The following is a 21,418-nucleotide window of genomic DNA, read 5'->3' as shown; positions in this document are numbered from 1 at the left end:
CTCACATGCAAATTGAAAATAGTAAAGGAGTAATAGTAGCTCTTAAAGAGTGATTTCCAGGAGTACATAAACTGAGACTTGTAAAGAATGCAGTTTATGCTCTGACTCTGGTAAGTGCTCAGGAAATATGACTAATTAAAAATGGAAAGTTCTTGAGCCAGAGCGATAGTACGGCAGATAGGGCATTTGCCTTGCTCGTGGCCAACCCTGTTTCGATCCCTAGCATCCCCTATGGTCCCCCAAGCACCACCAGGAGTAATTCCTGAGTGCAGAGCCAGGAGCCAGGAATAACTTCTGAGTGTTGCCAGGTGTCCCCAAAAAGCAAACAACCCCCCCCTTCAAAACAAAACCCAGAAAGTTCTTGTGCCTAGAGCTATCTTAGAGGGGATAAAGTGCTTGCGTTTCAAGCAACTTTGGTTGACCCTGATTGGAGGCCATCGCCACTCTGAGCCCCACCAGGAGTGACCCCAGAGCACTGAGCCAGGAGTAAGTCCTAAACACTGCCAGATGTGTCTCCCACCTGGTAGTTCTTAGGGTTTATTGCTATTAATGTGTTTGGGGGACACCAAATGCTCCAAGAATATTAGATGACATGGGAAATTGGAAGGTCTGATGACAACATTATGGTATTACCGGCAGGAAAACTCCTTATGCTTAGGAGGTGCATAGCTTAAGAATCAAGCCTCCCAATGCCTGCCACTCACTTTTTAAAAAATAATATAGCCAAATCTCCACATTTTTTGATTTTTAAAAATTTTATTTTTATAAAGTTGTTCATGATGATTATGACATTCCAACACCAATCCTACTACATTACACCTTCCCACCACCACTATTTCCAATTTTCCTAACCACCGCCCAAGCCTGCCCCAATAGCAGGCCCCAAATAATTTATTTTATATTGCTTGTTATGAATAACTTACTAAAAGTGATCAAAAAATATTTCATTAGAAGATTTCTTTCAGACTTGCAAAGATTGTTGCATCTCACCCTGGAGACATAAACCCTTGTATAAGAGATTACTAATGTTGTCATAGGTTAAGCCTTGTGGTTAATATTTTCTTAATCGAGATTGTTTGCCTTCTATTTTACATCCCATCCAATGTGGTGTGTTACTCCTGGTATATCAGTGGTGTAGAATTTGAGATGTTGCATGGTATTCCTGCGTGCTTCAGGAATTCTAAAATTCAGAATGGGGTAATACAGCTGGAGTTAAATTTGTAACTGGATGTTGACTTTGGGGTCTGGAAGCAACTCTGCAGCTTGTTGGTCTCTTTGGAGATTTTTTGAGTCTCTGAATCATAGCAGGTTAATGAGCTTATATGGCACCAGAGGCAGTTCATGGGCGTCACTGCCAGGCTCCTGAAGCATAGAGACATGCGGGGAGGTCGCCCATACTGGACTCATGAGAGCCTGGAGATTTCGGTCGCAAAACCCGTATACCTGAGTTTTTCAACAGATTCATCCCTAGGTGAGGCTCCACCAGGGCCTGTGGAGTCTCGCTGTGAGCACAGCAGTGATTGGAGTGGAAATCTCTACATTTCTATATCTCTTCATCAAGCAAATGTGGCCAAAGGCTGACCGTTGCTGAAGTTATGTGAACGGTGTGTTATGTATTTGTATTTAGTGTATTTAATTTCGACTTTCCTAGAAGTTTGAAAATTTCAAAATTAAAAGCTGGAAAAAAGAACTAGCTTAGTGAAGTCCCACACTCAGTTGATAGAGAAGCTCAGATGGGAAGTTTGCCCGAGGTCAAGGTCACAGAGCCCATCTCCTGGCTGCGGTGGACACCCCCCCAACACCCCACCGCAGCAGAGGGGTCGGAGGGACCCCCGCATGCTGCTGCGGTCCCCCGCTGGGCGGGCTGCAAGCGTGTTGGGAAGGCACCTGCATAGGTGCTTCCCTGTATATTAGCAGCGCCAGCCAGGTCATCTGTTCCGCTGCTCCAAGGCCGTCATCCTCCGTGCACGTCTGCGTGTGGCTTCCGCTGTGTGTACACTGGGGAGAGGAGGAGAAGAGAACGGGGTGGGGCCGGGCAGGGCCCCCCGAGGGAGCGGCTGTATTTGCAGAGCTCGAGGAAGGAGGGGACCCCGGGGTAGTGCTGGAAGGGAGGGAAGGATTCTCCGCAGTCCGCAGCCGGCGCCTGGGAGGGACGGAGGCGGAGCGGAGTCGTGGCCGCCAGCTCGGGGTGGGGGTCGCCGAGAGGGGAGCCGGGAAGGCAGCAGCGTGTGTCGGGGGGAAACTCCAGCCCGGGCTCCGGGGCGGGCGCGAGCGCGGGGCCGGGCGGTCCCTCCGGGCTGGGGCGGGTGCGCGGGGCGGGGGGAGGGCGCCGGGAGGCGGGGCCTGGGCCCAGCGGGCGCCGAGGCGCGGGCCCGGGCGGGGCTGCTGCGGGTCTGGGGGCCGCCGCGCCCCCTCCCGGCCCGCCGAGCCGCAGGCCCCTCCTCCGCCCGCCGCCCCCACGCCCGCCGGCGCCGCCCGACACCGACCCGCCGCCGCTTACCCGCAGGAGCAGCCCGAGCCGGCGGGGGAGAGCCTCGGGCGCGGCCTCCCCGGCTCAGCACCGCGGACAGCACCGCGCGGCCCCGCAGCCCCCCGCGCCCGGGCTCGCCCCAGCACCGCGGACAGCGCCGGGCCCCGCCGCGCCGCGCTCCCGGATCATGGCCACCGAGGTAGGGGGCCACTCCCCGGCCGGGGGGGGGGGGAGGGGACGGGGTGTCCCGGGCCGGGTCGGAGGAACCTGGAGGAGGGGACCGGGGTGTCCCGGGCTGGATCCGGAGGGACCCGGGAGGAGGGGACGGGGTGTCCCGGGCTGAATCTGGAGGGACCCGGGAGGAAGGGACGGGAGTGCCCCGGGCTGGGTCCGCAGGGACGCGGTTGGGAACGGATGGAGCCTCTCCGGACAGCGCCTCTTAACCCCCGCGGTCAGTCTTCCCCTAGCTGCGCCCTGCAGCTGCCAGCGCCACTTGTTGGCAGTAGCTGCCGAGGTGGCCGCGGGGACACAGCCGGGGTTCCCCCCTCTCTCCAGCACCGAGCGTCCTGGAATCGCTCCCCAGAGGCTCGGAGCCGCTCTTGTGTTCTGCGCGGGGAGGCGCCGGCTGCTGTCCCTATGCGGGGGGCCACCCCACTCCTCACCCTCCACCCCCACCCCGCTCAGAAGGGACAGACCTGCGTGCACAGCCTCACCCCCACCCCCTCCGTGACTGCGGCAGGGAAAGAGACACAGAGAGGCTCAGACCCCAGGACCTGAGCCCCGGTGGGTGGGGTTCAATGAGCTGCCCGCACTATTCATTCCGCAGTGGCGGTTTGTCCCTCTCACTGGAGCTGGCCGGATCAGGGTGCCCCCATTTCCTGGGTGTGATGGGAGCGGTGCACCTGCCTTCAGTCACCTACAAGCTGGACCTCCAGGCACCTGTTGACAGAGGGCAGGAGCTTGGCGCGAGGCTCCTAGGAGCAGGAATGAGCTTCCTGTTCCTCTCATTTCAGAAGGAACCGGAGCTCTTCGGGGGCCTTTTATCCCGGGCGCAGCTGACAGGGGAGAGAGGGCACAGCCCAGTGACACCCCCTCAGCAGGCGCCAGTGGGGCTCAAGGTTTCTTTCTTTGACTGTCTGGCATGACGTCTGGCATGTCAGGGTCCCCCAGTCCTGGCGCCACTTCTGTGGATTTTCCCCATTTCTCCCCTAGAGGGGGAGGGCTGAGCTTTTGCATTCCTTCTCTGCAGTGCCCGGGGGCTCCCCTGCAAGCCCGTGACATCCATACCAAGTGCCACTGCGGAGATTCCCTGATTGCTGGCCACCTTGCTGGGAACTGGCTCTCTGACTGACCCAGACTTTCTGAGGAGACCACCCCCCACCTCCAGTTGCCGTCCAGCCTTATGAGGGGGCCAGGCCCTGGGTAGACCCACGGAGCTGAGTTTCTGGAGTGGACAGAGGAGCCCGCTCAGTACAAACAAGCTGAGATGAATAGAACAAGGAGAAAGGGAGAGAGGGCAGAGGAGCTGGTCACTTTCCAGCCAGGGCGGCCTGGCTGCAGCAATGGCTGAGAGTGGGCAGGAAGTGGGACCCAGCAGTGAGGGCAGGGCTGTGACCGGGCAGTTTCCCAGAGCCTCTGGAGGCCGAGCTGGAGGCTCCCAGCTCTAGGATGAGGCTGTTTCTAGGAGGCTGCTGTCAGGTGCGCCCGGCCCTCCCCTGGGAGACTCTCATAACGCCTCTGTGACTAGAGCACTTTCTTGTGTACAAAGCCCTGGCCGAGGCGGGATCTGCTTTGAGCCTGCAGCAACCCTGTGAAGTGGCCAAAGGATGGTATTATTATGCCCAATTAGCTGATGAGACAACCGAGGCTCAGAAGCTTGTCTGGCTCCTATAAAGGAGCCAGGGAGGCATCATTATCCCATTTTACAGGTGACGCACCCCACTGCTGAGACTTATTTGAGGAATGGAGACTGGAACACAGCAAGACCAGGATTCAGACCTGGCTCCTGCCTCCAGGGCCGTGCTTTGTCTGCTTTCAGGAGCATCTGACAGACAACAGCATTCCCCTCTGGGGAGGAATGCTGGTGGGCAAGGGGGTGACATGTGGCTTTGATGGGAGAGGTGGGACACCAAGGAGCACAGAAAGGGCAGGGATTCAGACCCCCTGATAGGCCTGGCAGGGCCAGCCTGAGCATGGAGAGGCACAGGAATGTCCATAGGGACAAGGAACTAAGGGGGACCATAAGGATACTGGAGATGGAACGTGGGTCGACTGCACGCAAGTCAAGCGCCCTACCCGCTGTACTATTTCTCTGGCCCTCCACTGGCCACTTCTTAACACAGACTTGGTTGGACTCTGGTGGAAACACGATCTTATCGCTGCCAAGACACAGGATGTACCATTGTCTGGGCTACCAAGTGAGTTACTCATCCTGGACTGTTTGTCCTGTTAGGCTAGGGGCACAGATGACCAGGATAAGCCTGTTGGGAGAAGGAAAACCTCCCAGGAAGTTCCCATGGCACTTCCTGTAAAATTCTGTTTAAGAAGTCCTTGGTAATGGCAGGTGTTTGGGAGTGGGGTAAGGGAGGGAGGGAAGGAAGGGGGAGGGGAGAGAGAGAGAGAGAGGATGAAGGAGGGAGGGAAGGAGGGAGAGAGACAGAGACAAGAGATAGACAGAGACAGAGATAGATAGGCAGGCAGGTTGGACAGCCCTGTTTTCTGATTGAAGGCAGAGGCCTGAATCTTCCTACTCCCTAACTTCTGTCTAGTACTGAGCATCAGGGAAGGCATTCTTGTGTGTGTGTGTGTGTGTGTGTGTGTGTGTGTGTGTGTGTGTGTGTGTGAGCCTCGCCGAGGCTGCCTGGAGCCTCCAGTGTGATACTGACCTCGTTTGGGAAGCTGAAATGAGCCCACTTCCTGAGCGACCAGCCTCTGTGAATATGTGTCACGGGGAACAGGGCGCAGCTGGAAAACAGTCTGGGTCACCAAGCCAACCTGGGAAATGCCGGCTGGAGGGGCTCCTCCAAAGGCTGACCCCCAGGAGGGTTTGAGATGCCCCCCCCCAGTACTGTTCGGAGATTGGATCTGGATCTCAGAGGGCTGGGCTTGGGCCCTGGAGGCTGAGAAGGGAGGCTCCTACACCCCAGCTTTGGCCTCAGGCCTGCCTCGGTTGCCTGTGAACCACGAACCCCGTTCATATCCCACAGCCCAGGCAGAGAGAAAGGCGTTGGTTCATCAGCTGCATCTCTTGAGCCCTGAGTCGAGCCTCAAGTGCATCCTTGGGAATTAGCCGGTTTTTAATGAGGATGGTGGTGGGGACCAGATGAGGCTCTGGCTTGTCTTGGGCTGATGCGGCTGGGGACAGCACCTCTATACCCCAGGGCACGCCCCTGGCTCCTTCCACTTGGCCCGTGCTGTTGGAAGGACAGGTGTGAAGGGTGCCTTGTGGCGGCTCCTCTCCAACAGCGCCCCCCCCCCCCCAAACCCTGGGCCATTGCAGCTGGGAAAGTATGGGTGCAGATCTCCCCATGGGTTTCCTCTTTCAGCTTTATGAAACGCCTCTCGGTCCTCCCTCAGCAGCCCAAGGACCGGGAGGGAGATGGGAGAGGCCTAGCAAGGAGAGTAGAAGTGATCCAGGAGTCTGGGTCAGTGAAGAAGCCCCAGGGGTGCTGCTCAGGGGGACACGTGACCTCAGAGAGGGGTGAATGCATATTCTCGGGCCCTCTTGTGGGACTTCAGTGCCTCACAGAACTTCACAGAAACCTCTACCAGCTTTCTCCAAGCTAAGTCCTTGGCAGGTGGCCCGAGCTCGGCTCTAGCTCTGGTTTGAGGGCCCCTGCCAAGGGCTTCTTTCTTATTCAGGCCCGAATGGGCAGCTCCGGGAATGCTTTCACAGGCATGCCTCACATGGTCTGCCTAGTGCTCACAAATGGAAGCGATGTATTGGAAGCATTAATAAAAATCAAGATATATGCTACGGAAGAATCTGGATTTTTGGCTTCTCTTAATACATTAGCTTGTGCTCCGATATGCCGTTGGCTCTTATTCTCAGAGGGTGATGACAGCTGCTTTCCTGAGACAGGCTGGGAGTTCTCTACTTAGCCACACCCCTGTCTACATTTGTGTGCATAATCCCTGAAAAGGCTTCTGAAAACCAGAGCCAGAAGGACTTAGCTATTCTGAAGTTCACCATCTCCATTCCCAGTTGAAGAAAAAAAAATGGGGATCCAGAGAAGCAAAGAGGCCCCCAGGACCCTGTGGCCAGGACTAATGTCTAGGGGAAATGTCCCCCCGGCCAGTGTGGTCAGCTTATGAAGAGCTTTTTTAGCACTTCACAAGTGAGTCCCTGGCGATGGGGACAACTGGGTGACCCTGCTTGCTTGAACTCCTGCTCTTCATCAACTGCAGCTGTGATGTATGTGTTCTAGATCTGGAGGACTAAGGCTCTGCATGTAAATGGTATCTGATCCCATGCACTAGCAATTCCACCAGATCCAGCATATCCACCTCTCGGAGAGAAGTGGACCCCTAGCCAGCCAGAGGCAGGACAGCATTCTGAGGCTCGGCGTACCACTGGGCTGGAGAGATTTTTGACTCCTCAAGGCCAGAACTATAGTGCAGCAGGTAGAGTGCTTGCCTTGTACATGGCAGACCCAGGTTCAATTCCTGGTGTCCCCTAGGGTCCCCTGAACCCACCAGGAGTAATTCCTGTGTGAAGAGCCAGGATTCAGCTCTGAGCACTGCTGTATGTAGCCCCCAAACAATGAAAAAAATATCAAGAAAACAAAAAGAATCTCAACTCCTCCCATTCTGGCTACTTGAGAATCCATAGACCAAAGCCAAGAAGAAGTAGATCTGTATTGTGCAAAGTAGTACCATGGAGCCTGAGTGGCCGTGAAGGCATAAAAATGTATTTTCTTTTATATGAGGCCCCAAAAGCTGTTTCAGAAGTTGGTGGATCTCCTCCAGGCATTAAGTCAGGGTTCCAGACTCCTTCCAACCTGTGTGTTTCATCAGACTCAACAGGAGGCTCTCTTGGTTTCCATGGAAGGGAAGGATGACAGGATGACTGTCTATGCACAGCATCCGTCCTTCTGCTCACATGACATTCAGTCACATGCTCCACCCAACCACAACAGAGGCTGGGGATTTACCCAGCAATGTGCTCGGAGGCAGACGCACTGGTTCCAGCAGCTCACCAAATGCATCCTCGTCTTACTGGTTTAGACCCACTTTGATTTTTCCCCTGGACTGTGACAGCCACCCTCTCCTTGGCTGTCTACCTTGGCCAGGCCCCCTTCCCAGGGTTCCTCCCAAAGCTTCCAGAGAACCTATCTGGGGCTTGGGCTCCATCTTTAAGATCTATGATAAGTGGATTTTTGAAGGGCACATATTTTATTCTTAACACTCAAAGTATAAGTCCTTAATCAGATGGAGCAGAGCCACTGGCAAATAACTTATTTATATTTCCAAAATACCCTTTTGTTCACTGTATACAATATCAAGGATTGAACCAGGACCTCACAGATGCAAGGCAGGTGCTTAACCATTGAGCCACATCCCCAGCTCTTTCAAAATCTGTGGCGTATAGAGTATCACCTGTATGTTATTTAGACTAATCGCTATTCTTTGGGATCACATCTCTCCCAAGAGCAAGATTCCCTTGGACTTGGGAATATCTCCTTCACACCTTTTCAGTATCCTGACCTATCAGTGCTCTGTTCTGATTGCCATATAGATATTCTCATTCTCTTCCCAGCTTCTATGCTAGTGTAAGAATCTTGCATCTTAAAACCTCCCCTCTGTTAGAATCCTCCCCTCCCCAACCCTTTCCTTGCTCCCACCCCCTCCTGTGATCTAACCTTTGTGGCTTCTGTTCTGTCACCCTCCCGCTGTCCTTATCTGCTCTGTAGGCCAACTCCAGCCTTGCTGAAACTTGCTGAAATTTGTCATTGGAGGAGACCTTCCTTGCCCTATTTGCCCCAGATTTCGCTTTGTCTGGGCTGATCTTCCTTTTGTCTCCCACCCTTGCCCGCCCTCTCGCCCTCTCCCCCTGTGAGGGCCTTTCTTTTCTTTATATCTCCACACAGACTTTAGGAAGCTTTTTTCTGAGTAAGCTGTTACTTCTTGGTAGCATTTGTCACAGTCCAATTCATTATTTATTTACTCGCTTCCTCCCTGGAGCTCACAGACTGTCATTTGCTCAGCTTCCCTGGAGCTGGGCACTAGTAGGGACTCAATAAGTGACAAAGGAGCGGCTGAGTGGTTTTACCTTAATTACTGGCGGCTCGTTCTGCCTTGGGGGCTCGCGGTCCACAGGACTCCGGTGTTTGACATATTTTACTCAGTGCGATGCTTGTCCTGAGCGTGGGTCACTGAAGCTGGAAGACAGAAGTCTGATTCTCAGGCGGGACGGAACCTATACCCCTCACTCAATAGTCTGTGTCAGGACTGCAGGCTGGACACGTGACAGATGTCTCCTGTCCTTCCCTGCCAGGGCAGAGGGGAACGTCCACCCAGGCTTCAGCCCACTTTGTCTGCCCTACTGCCGGAGGCTTATGGGCCGTGGGCTCCTATTTTCCCCATGGGGAGAGTTGCTGGGTGAGAAAACCATCCTGGTGCTCTCTGGCGCAGGCTGTCATGGAGGGGGGCGGGGGAACTGGTCTCTGGATTCCTGGCAAGTCTCATCTTGCCCACATGCTGCTCGGCACCCATGCTGTTGGCCCCACACTGCAGAGCCTGAGGCTTAGCCTGATTCAGTGCTGGCTTCCCCACGCTGTGAACACTTGATGCTCGTGAGTGAATGGGTGTGTATCTGTCAGGGAGAGAGCGGGAGGGACAGGGCTAAGACAGAGCATCTTGGGCCAGCCACTAGGATGTATGTCTTCTGTGAAAATGGTTTCCAGCTCTCTTGATTGTTTCATAACACTTTTTATTGGCCTTCTCTTGGGTTTTTTTCTAGATCTTTCTAGGGGAGGGGGACACTTACTTGAGGCATCTCTGGGGTCCTGGTTCCCCACGATCTTGGTGGATCATGTCTGAGGTGGCTGACTTGCCCTGATGTTTTACCCTCCCTGAAGAATCTATCTATCCCGCCACCCCCCGCTACCCCCGCATCTGGGTCTTGGTCAGATCTGGAAGGTTCGACATCTGAGTCTGCGTCTGTCACCTCTGCAGGTGCACAATCTGCAGGAGCTGCGGCGCAGTGCTTCCCTGGCCACCAAGGTCTTCATCCAGAGAGACTACAGCGATGGGACCATCTGCCAGTTCCAGACCAAATTCCCCCCTGAGCTGGACAGTCGGGTAAGGAGGTCTTCGTCCAGACCTGGAGCACAGGCTGGGAGGGAACTGAGGGCCCAAGGCAGGCGCACGCTTCTGGTGACAAAAGTGATGTTTGACACAAATGTGATGTTGATGCTGTCACTGGTAAGAGTTAGAAACATCCTTAGGACCAGGATCAGGGCCACACACCTTGCACGGCAAGTACTCGACTTGCTTCCCTAGTATTGTATTAGCACCAACCCCTGTCTCCCTGCCCACCATCTTCCCTGACTACTAGGCATAGCCCAGTAGTGGCCCCCAGAACCACTGGGTCCAAGAAGTACCACATTGCTGGCCTCTAGCATTAACCTGTGGGGCCAGCTGGCTGAGTGCCACTACCAATCCTAGATCCGCTGAATACTGCTCAGGAGCTTCCCCACTCCCACCCACCCTGAAAACATCCTTATTGTTGTCTTGTTGGTTATTGCCTTCTTGAAACTGGGAGCTGGCAGGGGAGCTGGCTCAAAGGTTTGGAGTCCAGGCTTTGCATGTGGGAGGCCTAGATCTGACCCTCAGCCCTGAGCACCTCCTAGAATCACCCCTGAACATCAAGCCAGGAATAGCTCCTGAGCACTGCCAGTCATCATCATCATCATCATCATCATCATCATCATCATCCCGTTGATTGTCGAATTTCTCAAGCGGTCCCAGTAACATCTCCATTCATCCTAGCCCTGAGATTTTAGAAGCCTCTCTTTACTCATCCTTCCCAACAATGCCGCATTGGAGGCTCTTTCAGGGTCAGGGGAATGAGACCCATCATTGTTCCTGGTTTTGGCATATGAATGCACCATGGGGAGTTTTCGAGGCTCTCCCATGTGGGCAGGAAACTCTCGGTAGCTTGCCAGGTTCTCCCAGAGGGAGAACTAGACTATAAGATGTCTAGGCTTCCGGGAGCTTGGTTTTAAGTCTCTGGATGTTGGCCATTGGTGGGATTTCACGGCTCCGGGGGCAGTCCCTGGGTGTGATTGCCTAGCTACTGGAAAATGGGAAATCTGGGTGGAAGAGGCCCAGTCCTGATCTGAGCAGGCTTGGGGGTCTCAGCCCCAGGTCCCACACACCTGGGTTCCTCTGCCAGTACCTTCAGACGTGAGGCTCGTCTGAATGTGTGGAGAGGTGCCTTGAGCATGGCTGTGGCTAGTCTCTGGAGATTTTCGGCAGTGGGAGCTCTGCTCGGGGCAGGGAGGGAAGCTGAAGCCCATCCCCTCCGGGGGGCTTCAGGGAAGACAGCCAGGTGCGCAGGCAAGAGACTCTGCCAGTATAGCACTGCCAGTATAGACCCCAAATACTACAATACTACACACACACACACACACACACACACACACACACACACACACACACATACACCATCTGAAGAAACCTGAGATTTCCTGGTCTAGCAAAGAGCTTGTTCGACAAACGTAAATTCTTCCACAGCCTGATCTTAGGTGTCCTCAGAAATGCTGACTCAGTGATTGGAGGAAGTTCAAGACTCTCGGCTTCTCAGAAGCCGCTGACCACCTCTGCTGCACATAAATTTCTGGGAGAGCTGACAGAAACAAACTCAGGCTGCAGTCCAGTCCAATTATCCTGAGCCTCTAGGAGTGGGACCCAGGTCAGCATTGCTGCCCACTGCCCCAGCAGCTGTGCTATGGGGTGGAGGCGTCTATCTGTAGTCCAGCGAGGTAGATCTGGTGGCCGGCCATCCCACGACAAGCTGGTCTGTTCTGCTGCAGCTGGAGCCACCTGGGAAGTCTGGAGAAATCCGTGATAGGAAGAGGAGGCTGGGGTGGTCTTTGCTCCTCTCCCAGCACCGCCTGCTTCCAAACAGTTGGGATAAGAACGTCTCAGAGGTGTGGTTTGAGCATGTCTACACTTTGAAAGCTACGCAGGTGATTTGAGGGCACTCTTGCACTGGGAACCATTCAGCATTTGAATGGAAACTGTGGTCTGAGGAGCAGCAATATTCAGCAGCCCCCAGAACTACAGGCTCTGACACTCCCTTGTACCCCTTTCAAGGACTCATCTCTCTGCATTTTCCCATTTTCTGGGAAATGGGAATATTTCCCATTTTCTGGGAAATGTACCCAATTTCTCTGGGTACTGCATCGATATGTCACCATTTGAACGGCCCTGTAGTCCAGCCCCCTCATTTAGTTGGAGACTCAGAGAAATGACTTCCCAAAGGGAGTAGGGATGAAAGGGATCTGGACTTCGAGGGTCTTTTCATGTACTTATCTGCTAAGGACATAATTACAGACTCTGTGAGTAGAGATGAAGGCAGCGACCTTTGTGACCAGAGTCCTGTCCAGGTGATTTTAGCAGCCTCAAGGCAGGGCTGGATTCTGCTTTCCTTCCCCCTCTCCTGGGTTCCATCGGACACTCTGTGGTGGCACCGAGACCAGGAATGAGGGCTCAGCCCCAGCCTCTGCTTGCAGATGCAGCTCCTGGGTGTGCCGGGGGTTGGGTCAAGGTCCCTGACAAGCCCTTGGCTCCTTCTGCTGTATTTTGCTCTGGGTTCTGGGGAGGGATCTGATCTCCCAGGTTGCTGGCGCTGGGGGAGGCAGAGGGCCGACTCTGGTCCTCTATTCAGCAGCCTGAGCACACTTGCATGGGGTCGTACAGAGAGGGCAGGGTGGGCTTTTGTGGATCAGGCTCTGACAGGCCCTTGGGGAGCAGCATAGACCTCTCCATCTCTGCCTGCCTGTCCTTTGGGGTGGGGTGTCTCCTGCGGTAGAGACTCAGGGCTTAGAACAAGGACCTGAGGGCCAGGTCTTCCTTTATTCACCATACAGGGGCCATGGGTGGGAATTCCAAAGCTTCTGACTCTTCTTGGGGAGGGTCTTTGTTCTACAGAGGATGGGAGATCCCTAACCTATACAGTAGGACATTCTGGTTTCACCGGGTGAGTGAAAAGGGGGTGCTCTGTCCCTTGAAGAAAATGAAACCCACAACTAAAGACACCCTGGACCCTGCTGAGGTCGGACTGTCCCTTGGCGGCAGGTGTCATGATGAGGAACACGGGCTCAGGTCTGTGGGGTGAGACTCTGGGTCCATTTCCTCAGCATTCGGCCAGTGTTTCTTGAGCACCTACTATGAACCGAGGACTAGGGAATAGAGGCAGACTCCCTGGGTTCAGTTTCTATTAGAGGGCAGAGAAAACAGCCAGTGATACATGTGTGGGCTCAGGCAGTGACAAGGACTAGGCAAAAGGTGTATGTTGAGAGGAGTCTCGGGAGAGCTGGGAGAGGTGAGTGGTCAGGAGAAGACAGTTGACCAGAGGGAAGATAGAATGAGCCAGGCCTGGGGGTGTATGGGGAAGGGTTGTAGCCAGGGACACAGGCAAAAAAGACACTGTATGTCTTGGGAGAAGTTGTAGGGGGCTGGTGTGCTGAGGTGGGAACTGAGGGAGATGGAGAGGGCAGAGGTCAGGGGCTCAGGGGGATGTGAGGCACGTGAGGACTCTGCCTTTACTCGGAGAGGGACAGAAGCCTGGAAGCTTATTTTTGTTGTTGTTTGGGGGGCCATACCTGGTGATGCTCAGGTTTTACTCCTGCCTCTGTGCTCAGAGATCACTCCCAGCAGTGCTGAGGGGGAAGCCTACTGGGTACAGGGGATTGCACCTGGGTTAGCAGCATGCCTACCTGCTATACTATTGCTCTGGTCCCCAGGCCCGGAAGCTCTTGATCCAGGTGGCAACCTGACTTCACTAGGCAGGGCTAGACCTGGGGAGACGCACTGAGGTCAGAGACTTGTGGGCGGGGAGGGTGCGGGCACGTTTCTGTTGTTCATACACAGAGGAAGGCCAGGTGCCTATTTGAGACACTGTTTACGCAGGTGCAGCAGGAGAGCTCTGAGCACCTGGGGCTGGCGGGTGTTGGGGGCAGATCACAAGGGGAGAGGCCCCACCAGGGAGAACTCCTGAATGCCCCCCAATTGGCCCCATCCAGATAAGGGGAGGGGCTGACAGTTAGGCTCAGAGTGCTCTGACAGCTGTCAGATGAGAGGTGGCAAAGTCACTTGAGTCCGGGCCTGATCCTCTGCAGAAAAATTTTCATGCCTAGAATTTTGGGGAGTTCGCTGTTTTCAAGGGAGACTGAGTAGCCATTGCTGATTTCTAGAAGCAGGAGCTCAGTTGTTCGTCCTAGGGTCATGTAGTTAGTTGATGATTAACTCTGGTCCATAAAGCTTGTTTTGAGGAAGAGGGTTCACAGCTGGTGGCAGGGGTTCACCAGGTCAGCATAGTGGAGGGATTGAACCCTGGACTTCCAACATTCAAGGCACATGCACTTTTCTCTCCCCACTTTGTTTAAACACCTTGGTTTACAAAGATGTATTACAGGCATTCAATATTTCAACAGAAATCCCACGGCCACTATCATCTTCCTTCCATCGTTGTCTCCATTTCCCCAATCATCTCTAAAGCCTACCCCCGTAGCAGGCCCACAATAATTTATTTTATATTGCTTCTTACCATGAAATGGCTAAGGAAATGATTAAAAAATATTCCCACAGAAGAAAACTTGTGAAAATTATTGTATATCACCACAGGGATGTTAAGTCCTCGTCTGATTGTTTAGTAAGTTTGCAACTGTTGTTGCAAGTTAAATCTTCTGGGTTAATGTTTTTGTTAGTCAAGATTGGTTGATTTCTGCATTACATTCCTATCCAACTTGGTGTGCTACTACTGGGATGTCAGTGCTGTACATTTTGGAGGTGTTGCCTGGCCACTAATGTGGCTGCATGTTCCAGAAAGTCCACAACATTTAACTGGGCAGTCTGGCCAGAGGCATGGCGGTGGCTTTGGGGGTATGGCAGCATCTGCTAGGGCCAGCCTTTGTTTGCCCAGCCCTGCTCTGAGATCGCCCAGAGGTCTCAGCTGGGAACGGGTGTCTGAGAAATTTTTGCAGCTAGTTGATCTCTTTCAAGATTTATTTATGAGCCTTTGGAACAGGGATGTTAGATGAGCCTCCATGATGACAGTGTCCTCAGGGCACAGGCTCTGGACCCCTTGACCCAGCCCCCAGGTTTCTGGAGGACCATACCTGTGCTCTCTCCGCTACACAGCAGGCATGGGTTCTGCCTGTGTACTTCCTCTTTCCCCAAGTTATGTCCAGATTTCTGCGGCCCCTGGCCCCTCGGTGTCTGCCCATACTCTGGGGAGGCTGACTTGGCCTCATCTCCCCTTTCCCTGCCAGATTGAGCGGCAGCTCTTCGAGGAGACAGTGAAGACCCTCAACAGCTTCTACTCGGAGGCGGAGAAGATCGGGGGAAGCTCCTACCTAGAGGGCTGCCTGGCCTGTGCCACCGCCTACTTCATCTTCCTCTGCATGGAGACCCACTACGAGAAGGTGGCGTCCTGCCCACAGCCCCCTCCCAGGACCTCTCCATAGTGCCCAGCCTCACCCATGTCCTCAATCCCCCTCTCCTTGTAGGTGCTTAAGAAGATCTCCCGCTATATCCAGGAGCAGAACGAGAAGATCTTCGCCCCACGTGGCCTCCTGCTCACCGACCCAGTGGAGCGTGGCATGAGGGTTATATCCTTCCTATCTGAGCTGTCCCCACTCGCGGTGTGGCAGGCACAGGGGACTTCCTGGTTAGTGAGGCTGCCAGGACCTGGGAATCCCCCCTTGGGCCTTTGAGGAGGGTGTTTCTAGGATCACCAATCTCTACCACTGCTTCCCCCCATTACTACAAGTTACTGGTGTCACGTTGGCATTTTAGGGTTTGCCTTATAAGCTGCGATTAACCAGTGCTCATTTCCAGTCTGAGATCAGTATTGTCAACCCAGGATTTCCTGTGATTCTGATGACAACCCTGAAAGGTGTCACTAGAAGGGAACACTGAAGATGGGTCTCAGGGTCGCTTAGTTGTGAATGTCAGGCAGGATTTGAACTCACGACCACTTTTTTTAATTTATTTTTTCTTTTTGGGTCACATCCAACGATGCATAGGGGTTACTCCTGGCTTCTGCACTCAGGAATTACTCCTGGGGGTGCTCAGGGGACCATATGGGATGCTGGGAATCAAACCTGGGTTGGCCTTGTGCAAGGCAAATACCCTACTTGCTGTGCTATTGCTCCAGTCCACTTTTTCTATTTTTTAATTAAAATTAAAGAAAAATTGGACCACACCTGATGGTACTCAGGGACCATGAATACATGGTGGCTGGGAGACCATGCAGTGCCTAGGGTGGAAACCAGGTTCCCTGCATGCATGACATGCTAGAGCCACTCTTAACCACCAGGCTGTTCTGTCCCACAGGCATATGCAAATCTCTTGTTTCCACGTGCACTCTGTCATATGGCTCCATTCATGGATGAGAACAGTGGGATAAGATGGGAGGCAATAGGGATGAGTGTGGGTCACAGATCTCCCGATGCCTCTTGGAAAATGTGCCCAGGGCACGTATATCTTCTCCCCACAGACTACACAAAGTCACCAGATGGTTAAGAAATAAATCTAGGGGTGGAAGCGATAGTGCAGTGGGGAGCTTGCCTTGCACGTGACTGGCCCAGGTTGGATCTCCAGCAATCTGTATCATTCCAAGAACCTGTCAGGAGTGATCCCTGAGCACAGACCCAAGAGCAAGCTCAGGTTTGGCCAAAAACCAGAAAGAAAGAGAGAAAGAGAGCAAGCAAGCAAGCAAGCAAGCAAGAAAGAAAGAAAGAAGGAAAAAGACCTCTGGGGTGGGCAGGTGACTCACTTTGCATGGGCACAGTGCCATGTTTGATTCCTCAGCCATATAATTCCCCAGCACTGCAGGGTGCGCCCCCCACCCCCCTCCAAACAAAACAATACCCTCTATCTCCAAGGAAGAAACATGTTACTAGGGACACCGAGAGGAGAGGATAAAGAAAACATCATGACCAGACTCTCATTTTCAATGCCCACTGAGAGATATTTCTGTTTATTGCGCCCTGACTATTTGCAGGGCATTTGGGCTCAGTGCTTCTACACACATGACTTCATTTCATCCTTACAGCAATCTCCAGGCTCCTATTACCCCTATTTTATAGCAATAACGGAGAGTCATAAGCGACGGGTCTAAGATTTCCTGGCTTGAGAGGTGGGGGTGGGGTGGGAAGTGAGGACCTGCCCTCAGCTCCTCACGTTAGCCTCCATCCTTACCGCCTGAGCACCCCCGCATCTGGGGCTGGGAATTAGACCCGTTAGCGCGTAAACGGGGATCCCCGCATCCCCGCATCCCTGCATCCCAGCAGCCCCGTATCCCTGCAGCCCCCAGCCCTGCATCCCCGGAGTCCTGCATCCCGCAGCCCAGCAGCCCCAGCCCCACAGCCCTGCACCCCTGCAGCCCCAGCCCCGCACCCCCGCAGTCCCCAGCCCTGCATCCCCTCAGCCCTGCAGTCCCAGCCCCGCATCCATGCATCCCCGCATCCCCGCATCCCCACATTCCTGTAGCCTAGCATCCCCGCAGCCTCGCAGCCTGGCATCTCCGCTTCCCTGCAGCCCCTAGCTCCTAGTCCCCCAGCCCCGCGGTCCCTAGCCCCCAGCCCCGCAGCCCTCAGCCTCCAGCCCCCACCGCCAGCTCTGCCTTGCGCGCGGGGCGGAGCGGAGCCCAGAGCGCGCGTGCGCCGCGCGGCCGCTCCTGCCCACGGTCTCCCGGCTGGCCGCCTGCCCCTGGGGCCGGGAACCCGCCCTCCCGCCCAGCACGCTCCTTAACGCCGCCCCAGATCGAGATCTCCATCTACGAGGACCGGTGCAGCAGCGGCAGCTCCAGCAGCGGCAGCAGCAGCGGCAGCGGCCTGAGCAGCGGCGGGGGCGGCGGGGCCGGGGCGCGGTGACTGGCCGAGAGCCCCTGCGGGGAGGTGTACGGCCGCGCCGACGGCCTGGCAGACCTGCGGAGGCTGCGCTACCAGAGCACCCGCTTCTGAGTCACTCTGTACCCCGCCCCCCGCCGCCCCTCTGCGGCCCCGGGAGGGGGCGGAGTGACCGGCCGGGGCGCCCCCGCAGCCCGGGCCGCTCCCTGCCTGCCCACCGCGGGGCCGGGGTTCAGGGAGCCCGGCACGGCACGGGGAGAGCCCGATTCGAACAGCCCGGTTCTGGGAATTCCTGTCCTGCATGACGCCGCCTCCCGCCCGACTCCACCACCCGCTCCACCTACCCCCAGGGCCCCACGCCAGTCCAGGGGCAGCGCCTCCCTCCCGCGCCCCGCCCCGCCGGGCCTGGGCCTCTTGGTAATCCCCCTGAGAGGTCGGAGACAGGCCGCCAATGAGTCCCGCAGCGCCCACCAATCTCTTTTGGACTTGCACTTCCCTTTGTCTCCCCACCCACAACCCCAACCCCTGTAGTGAGTACACACTCCCTCTGGAGACTGCATCCACCAGGAACTAGGGAAACGCTTCCTGAAGATAGGTAATGTTGGGGGTTGGGGACTTCTAGAACCAAGGCCAGTTTCTGGGATCAGAACCCATACGGTGAGAGATGCGGGCCTGTTGGCCTAGTGTGTGAGCTTGTGTGCTTGCAGAATCCCTGGGCTGCGGCTTCCTGTCTGCCCATCTCTGCATTCCTGTGTGGGCCAGTCTGTACCCCTGTAAATCAAGGTCCCCATTCCCCGACGCCCTTCCAGGGGGCTGCCAGCTTGGGTCTCACACCTTCTGACTCTACTGTCTATCTTGAAGCTGGGGTCCTACTCGGGCAGCGTGCCCCACCTGGGGCCTTCCCTGTCCCTCTCCCCATACCCTCTGACAGTACTGCAGGGGCACCCATACTGCAGACAAGGCCTGCCTGGGCTCTGGGATGGGGACTCTCAGGCTAGGAGCGCGGGCTGGGCTCCCAGGGTCAGTCCAAGAAAGCAGACAGGAAAAAGGCTCGCTTCTTTCTGGAACGGAACAAGGGTCACCGGGCCAATGAGGCCTGGCCGCTGAGGCCCAGGGCCCAGGGGACAGACGTGGGCCGACCTGTGGGTGTTCTGAAGATGGCCAGAAGGAGGCTGCCTGCCTGAGCTGTCTGGATATGGAAGTTTGGTGACTGCACAGAACTTTCTGGAACCAAAGAGGAGCCGTGAGAAGAAGAGGTGCACCCAGAGATCTGAATGTGCGCGTGTGTGTGTGTGTGTGTGTGTGTGTGTGTGTGTCTAGGCCCAGCCCCTGAGCCCAAGGACCCCTCAGGACAGCTGTAGCCTGCTGAGCTCCACTACAGCCCCCCGCATACCTGGACTCACTCTGTGGCCATCCGCCCCTCTCTCAGCCCCCATGTGGCTGGGCCTGGGCGACAAGGTGCCCTTTTTTGGTCTGTGACTTCTTTTTCCAATAAAAGGAACGTACATAGCCGAGGCTCTGGCGCTTTCCTTCCCATTGATGGGGATGGGGCTGTTCCTGTGTCCCAGGATCACAGAGGACCCCTGGGCAGATGGCCCAAACACGTCCTGACAAGGCAGAGGGCTGGGCGTGGCAGGAGGGGCCCTGCCTGGGAGCTTGTGGTCGAGAGAAGAGGCAGACCCTGGACCCGCTAACCTAGAACCTTTGTGTGAGCCATGGCCGTGGGTGAGGAAGCGCATTGGACCGAAAGCCAAGTGGAAAGTGAGCAAGTACTACTTAGAGATCAGTACCCCTTTCCTGACTCTAACCTGGTTGGCCCTGCTAGGGTTCGAGTCGCCGGGGTCACGTGGCACTAAGTGTGTGTTAGGGGTCTTAGAAAACTAACGCTGGCCGAGCATCTGCCAGGTACTTTGCTAAAACCATACTCTGGAGCAGAGAGGGGATTTAACAATCTCCTGAGCGAGCCCCCTCATCTTAGGGGGTGGATGGAGACCCACAGACGGGGAGTGAGTTGCTCCCCGCCACACAATGCCAGGTAGAGACCCATGTCTCCTGGCCTGGTGCTCTCTGGGACATGGGTACGGCCTAGATTATTCCCCCAAGATCACACACTTGGGTCCTCGGGCTGAGAAGATATCACCCCGGGCCTCCTTGCATACTGCCTTGCGTGCATGAGGCCCCGCTCAAAAGAAAAGAAAGCATGGGGGCGTGGGCATAGCTCAGTGGACAGAGCATGCTCAGCGTGTGGGAGGCCCAGGGCCGATGGCCAGCACTGTGCAATCCCCAAGATGTCAGGGAGTGGCCCTTGATCCAGGGGACAGAAGCAGCTCTGAGAACAGCTGCATGTGACCCAACAACAACAAAACAAATGGTCTCTCTGGACCGAGGGGCGGTGGCAGCCGCCGGGTGGGATGGGGGGGTGTCCCCTGTGGGGCCCTGAACAGGGTCCAGGCTACAGTCAGCAGTGGGGCTTTGCCTCACCCCTGCTCCAGCCTGTCCCAGCACACGCTGTGCGATGCCTTCAGGCCATTCACTCCTCCCAGGCACGACACTACTGCCAATAGGAGGGAGAATAAATAACAGTAGCAAATGTTTTCCAGCTCTTACCATGTGCCAGGCACTAGGGTCTGGGTGAAGACCGCTCCATAATTTGCTGTTCAGTCCACACAATCCCCTGCCATGGGCGGGGCTGTTATCCCCATTTAACAGATGCAGAGACTGAGGCTCACACACACACCTGGAGTAGCTTGCTGGGACTCTCCCAGCTGGGCCCCGCTCTGCCTCTGAGCTGCAGGGAAGACGGAGCCCCAGGCCTCGCCATCCTCCGGTTAGGACGTGGCAGATTCTCCGGGGAGGGCTTGGAGTTGTGCCTGGGCTGGCTCTGAGGGAGATCTGCCACCACCCACGGCCAGGGCATCACGGGAATGTGGGTGGGCTGTACCCCAGGGCCTGTGGTCCCCGAAGGGACAGCCTCGTCTGTGGGGGAAAGCCAGCTGAGGCGTGGTTTGCTGTCCCTGTCTGTCAGGGTCAGATGTGGGGGAGGTGACCTCTCTCGATACCCGCTGGTCCCAGCCATGTCCCTGCACACCCACCTCCCCACCTCCACCACACACACACACACACACACACACACACACACACACACACGGAGTCACACACTCACACATACACACACTCACACATACACACACAGAGTCAGACACACACATACACACACAGTCACACACACATGCCCACAAACACATACACAGAGTCACACACTCACACACACAGTGTCACACACACACACACACACACACACTCATACACCCCAGCCAGACCCCATCAGACCTCAGGAGCTGAGATAATACTGTGCCGCCTTGGACAGGCTGAGCCCCTGGGAAGCTCTGGGCAGTTGTGCTCCCCCCACCTCCGCCCCCTGCACAGCCACCGGACTCCTCCTGTCTGGCTTTCAGAGGCCCAGAGCAAAGGGCTGCGTGACACCACAAGATTTACAGAAGCTCGGGGCGCCGCCGAGTGGTAGAACTGTGTGCTGCACCTGGGAATCAGACCTGAGCCAGTGCTCAAAACCCCCAATCCGGGATCCGGCAGCCCTTCCCCACTGCAAGGACTTTCCTGCACCCAGGAGGCACACTCGCCGACCCCACCCCCCGCCCCACCGGGGGATCCCAGCTGGTGGCGACCCTTTCTCCTTATGGCCAGTCCCAGAAGCATGCTGCCTTTCTCGGGGGTGGGGTGAGCAGATTCCGTAGCAGCCTGGGACACCACCTTCTTCCTCCACAGCTCTGAAAGAACTTCCTGGGCTTTTCTGTTCACCGAGGATGGAGGCAATGTTCCCATCCAAGCAGGATTGGCACCTGGCTCT

The 21,418-nt window shown here is 55.7% G+C and overlaps 1 protein-coding gene across 2 annotated transcripts; it reads left to right on the top strand.

The window, feature by feature from the left end:
- Window positions 1-2,090: 2,090 nt before the first annotated feature.
- Window positions 2,091-19,062, top strand: GOLGA7B (golgin A7 family member B). Of its 2 annotated transcripts, XM_055118870.1 has the most exons (6): window positions 2,091-2,188; window positions 2,507-2,669; window positions 9,647-9,772; window positions 14,971-15,123; window positions 15,208-15,311; window positions 17,469-19,062. In XM_055118870.1, the coding sequence occupies exons 2-6, from the start codon at window positions 2,658-2,660 to the stop codon at window positions 17,575-17,577; spliced, it is 504 nt and encodes a 167-aa protein (XP_054974845.1). In that variant the 5' UTR covers window positions 2,091-2,188; window positions 2,507-2,657; the 3' UTR covers window positions 17,578-19,062. The 2 variants fall into 2 exon arrangements, with proteins under 2 accessions (XP_054974845.1, XP_054974844.1); XM_055118869.1 differs by lacking the exon at window positions 2,091-2,188 and having other exon boundaries at window positions 2,339-2,669.
- The last annotated feature ends 2,356 nt before the right edge of the window (window positions 19,063-21,418 follow it).

Source organism: Sorex araneus, chromosome 11, assembly GCF_027595985.1.
Source record: "Sorex araneus isolate mSorAra2 chromosome 11, mSorAra2.pri, whole genome shotgun sequence".
NCBI lineage: Eukaryota > Metazoa > Chordata > Mammalia > Eulipotyphla > Soricidae > Sorex > Sorex araneus.
This window is presented reverse-complemented; position numbering and strand designations above follow the sequence as displayed.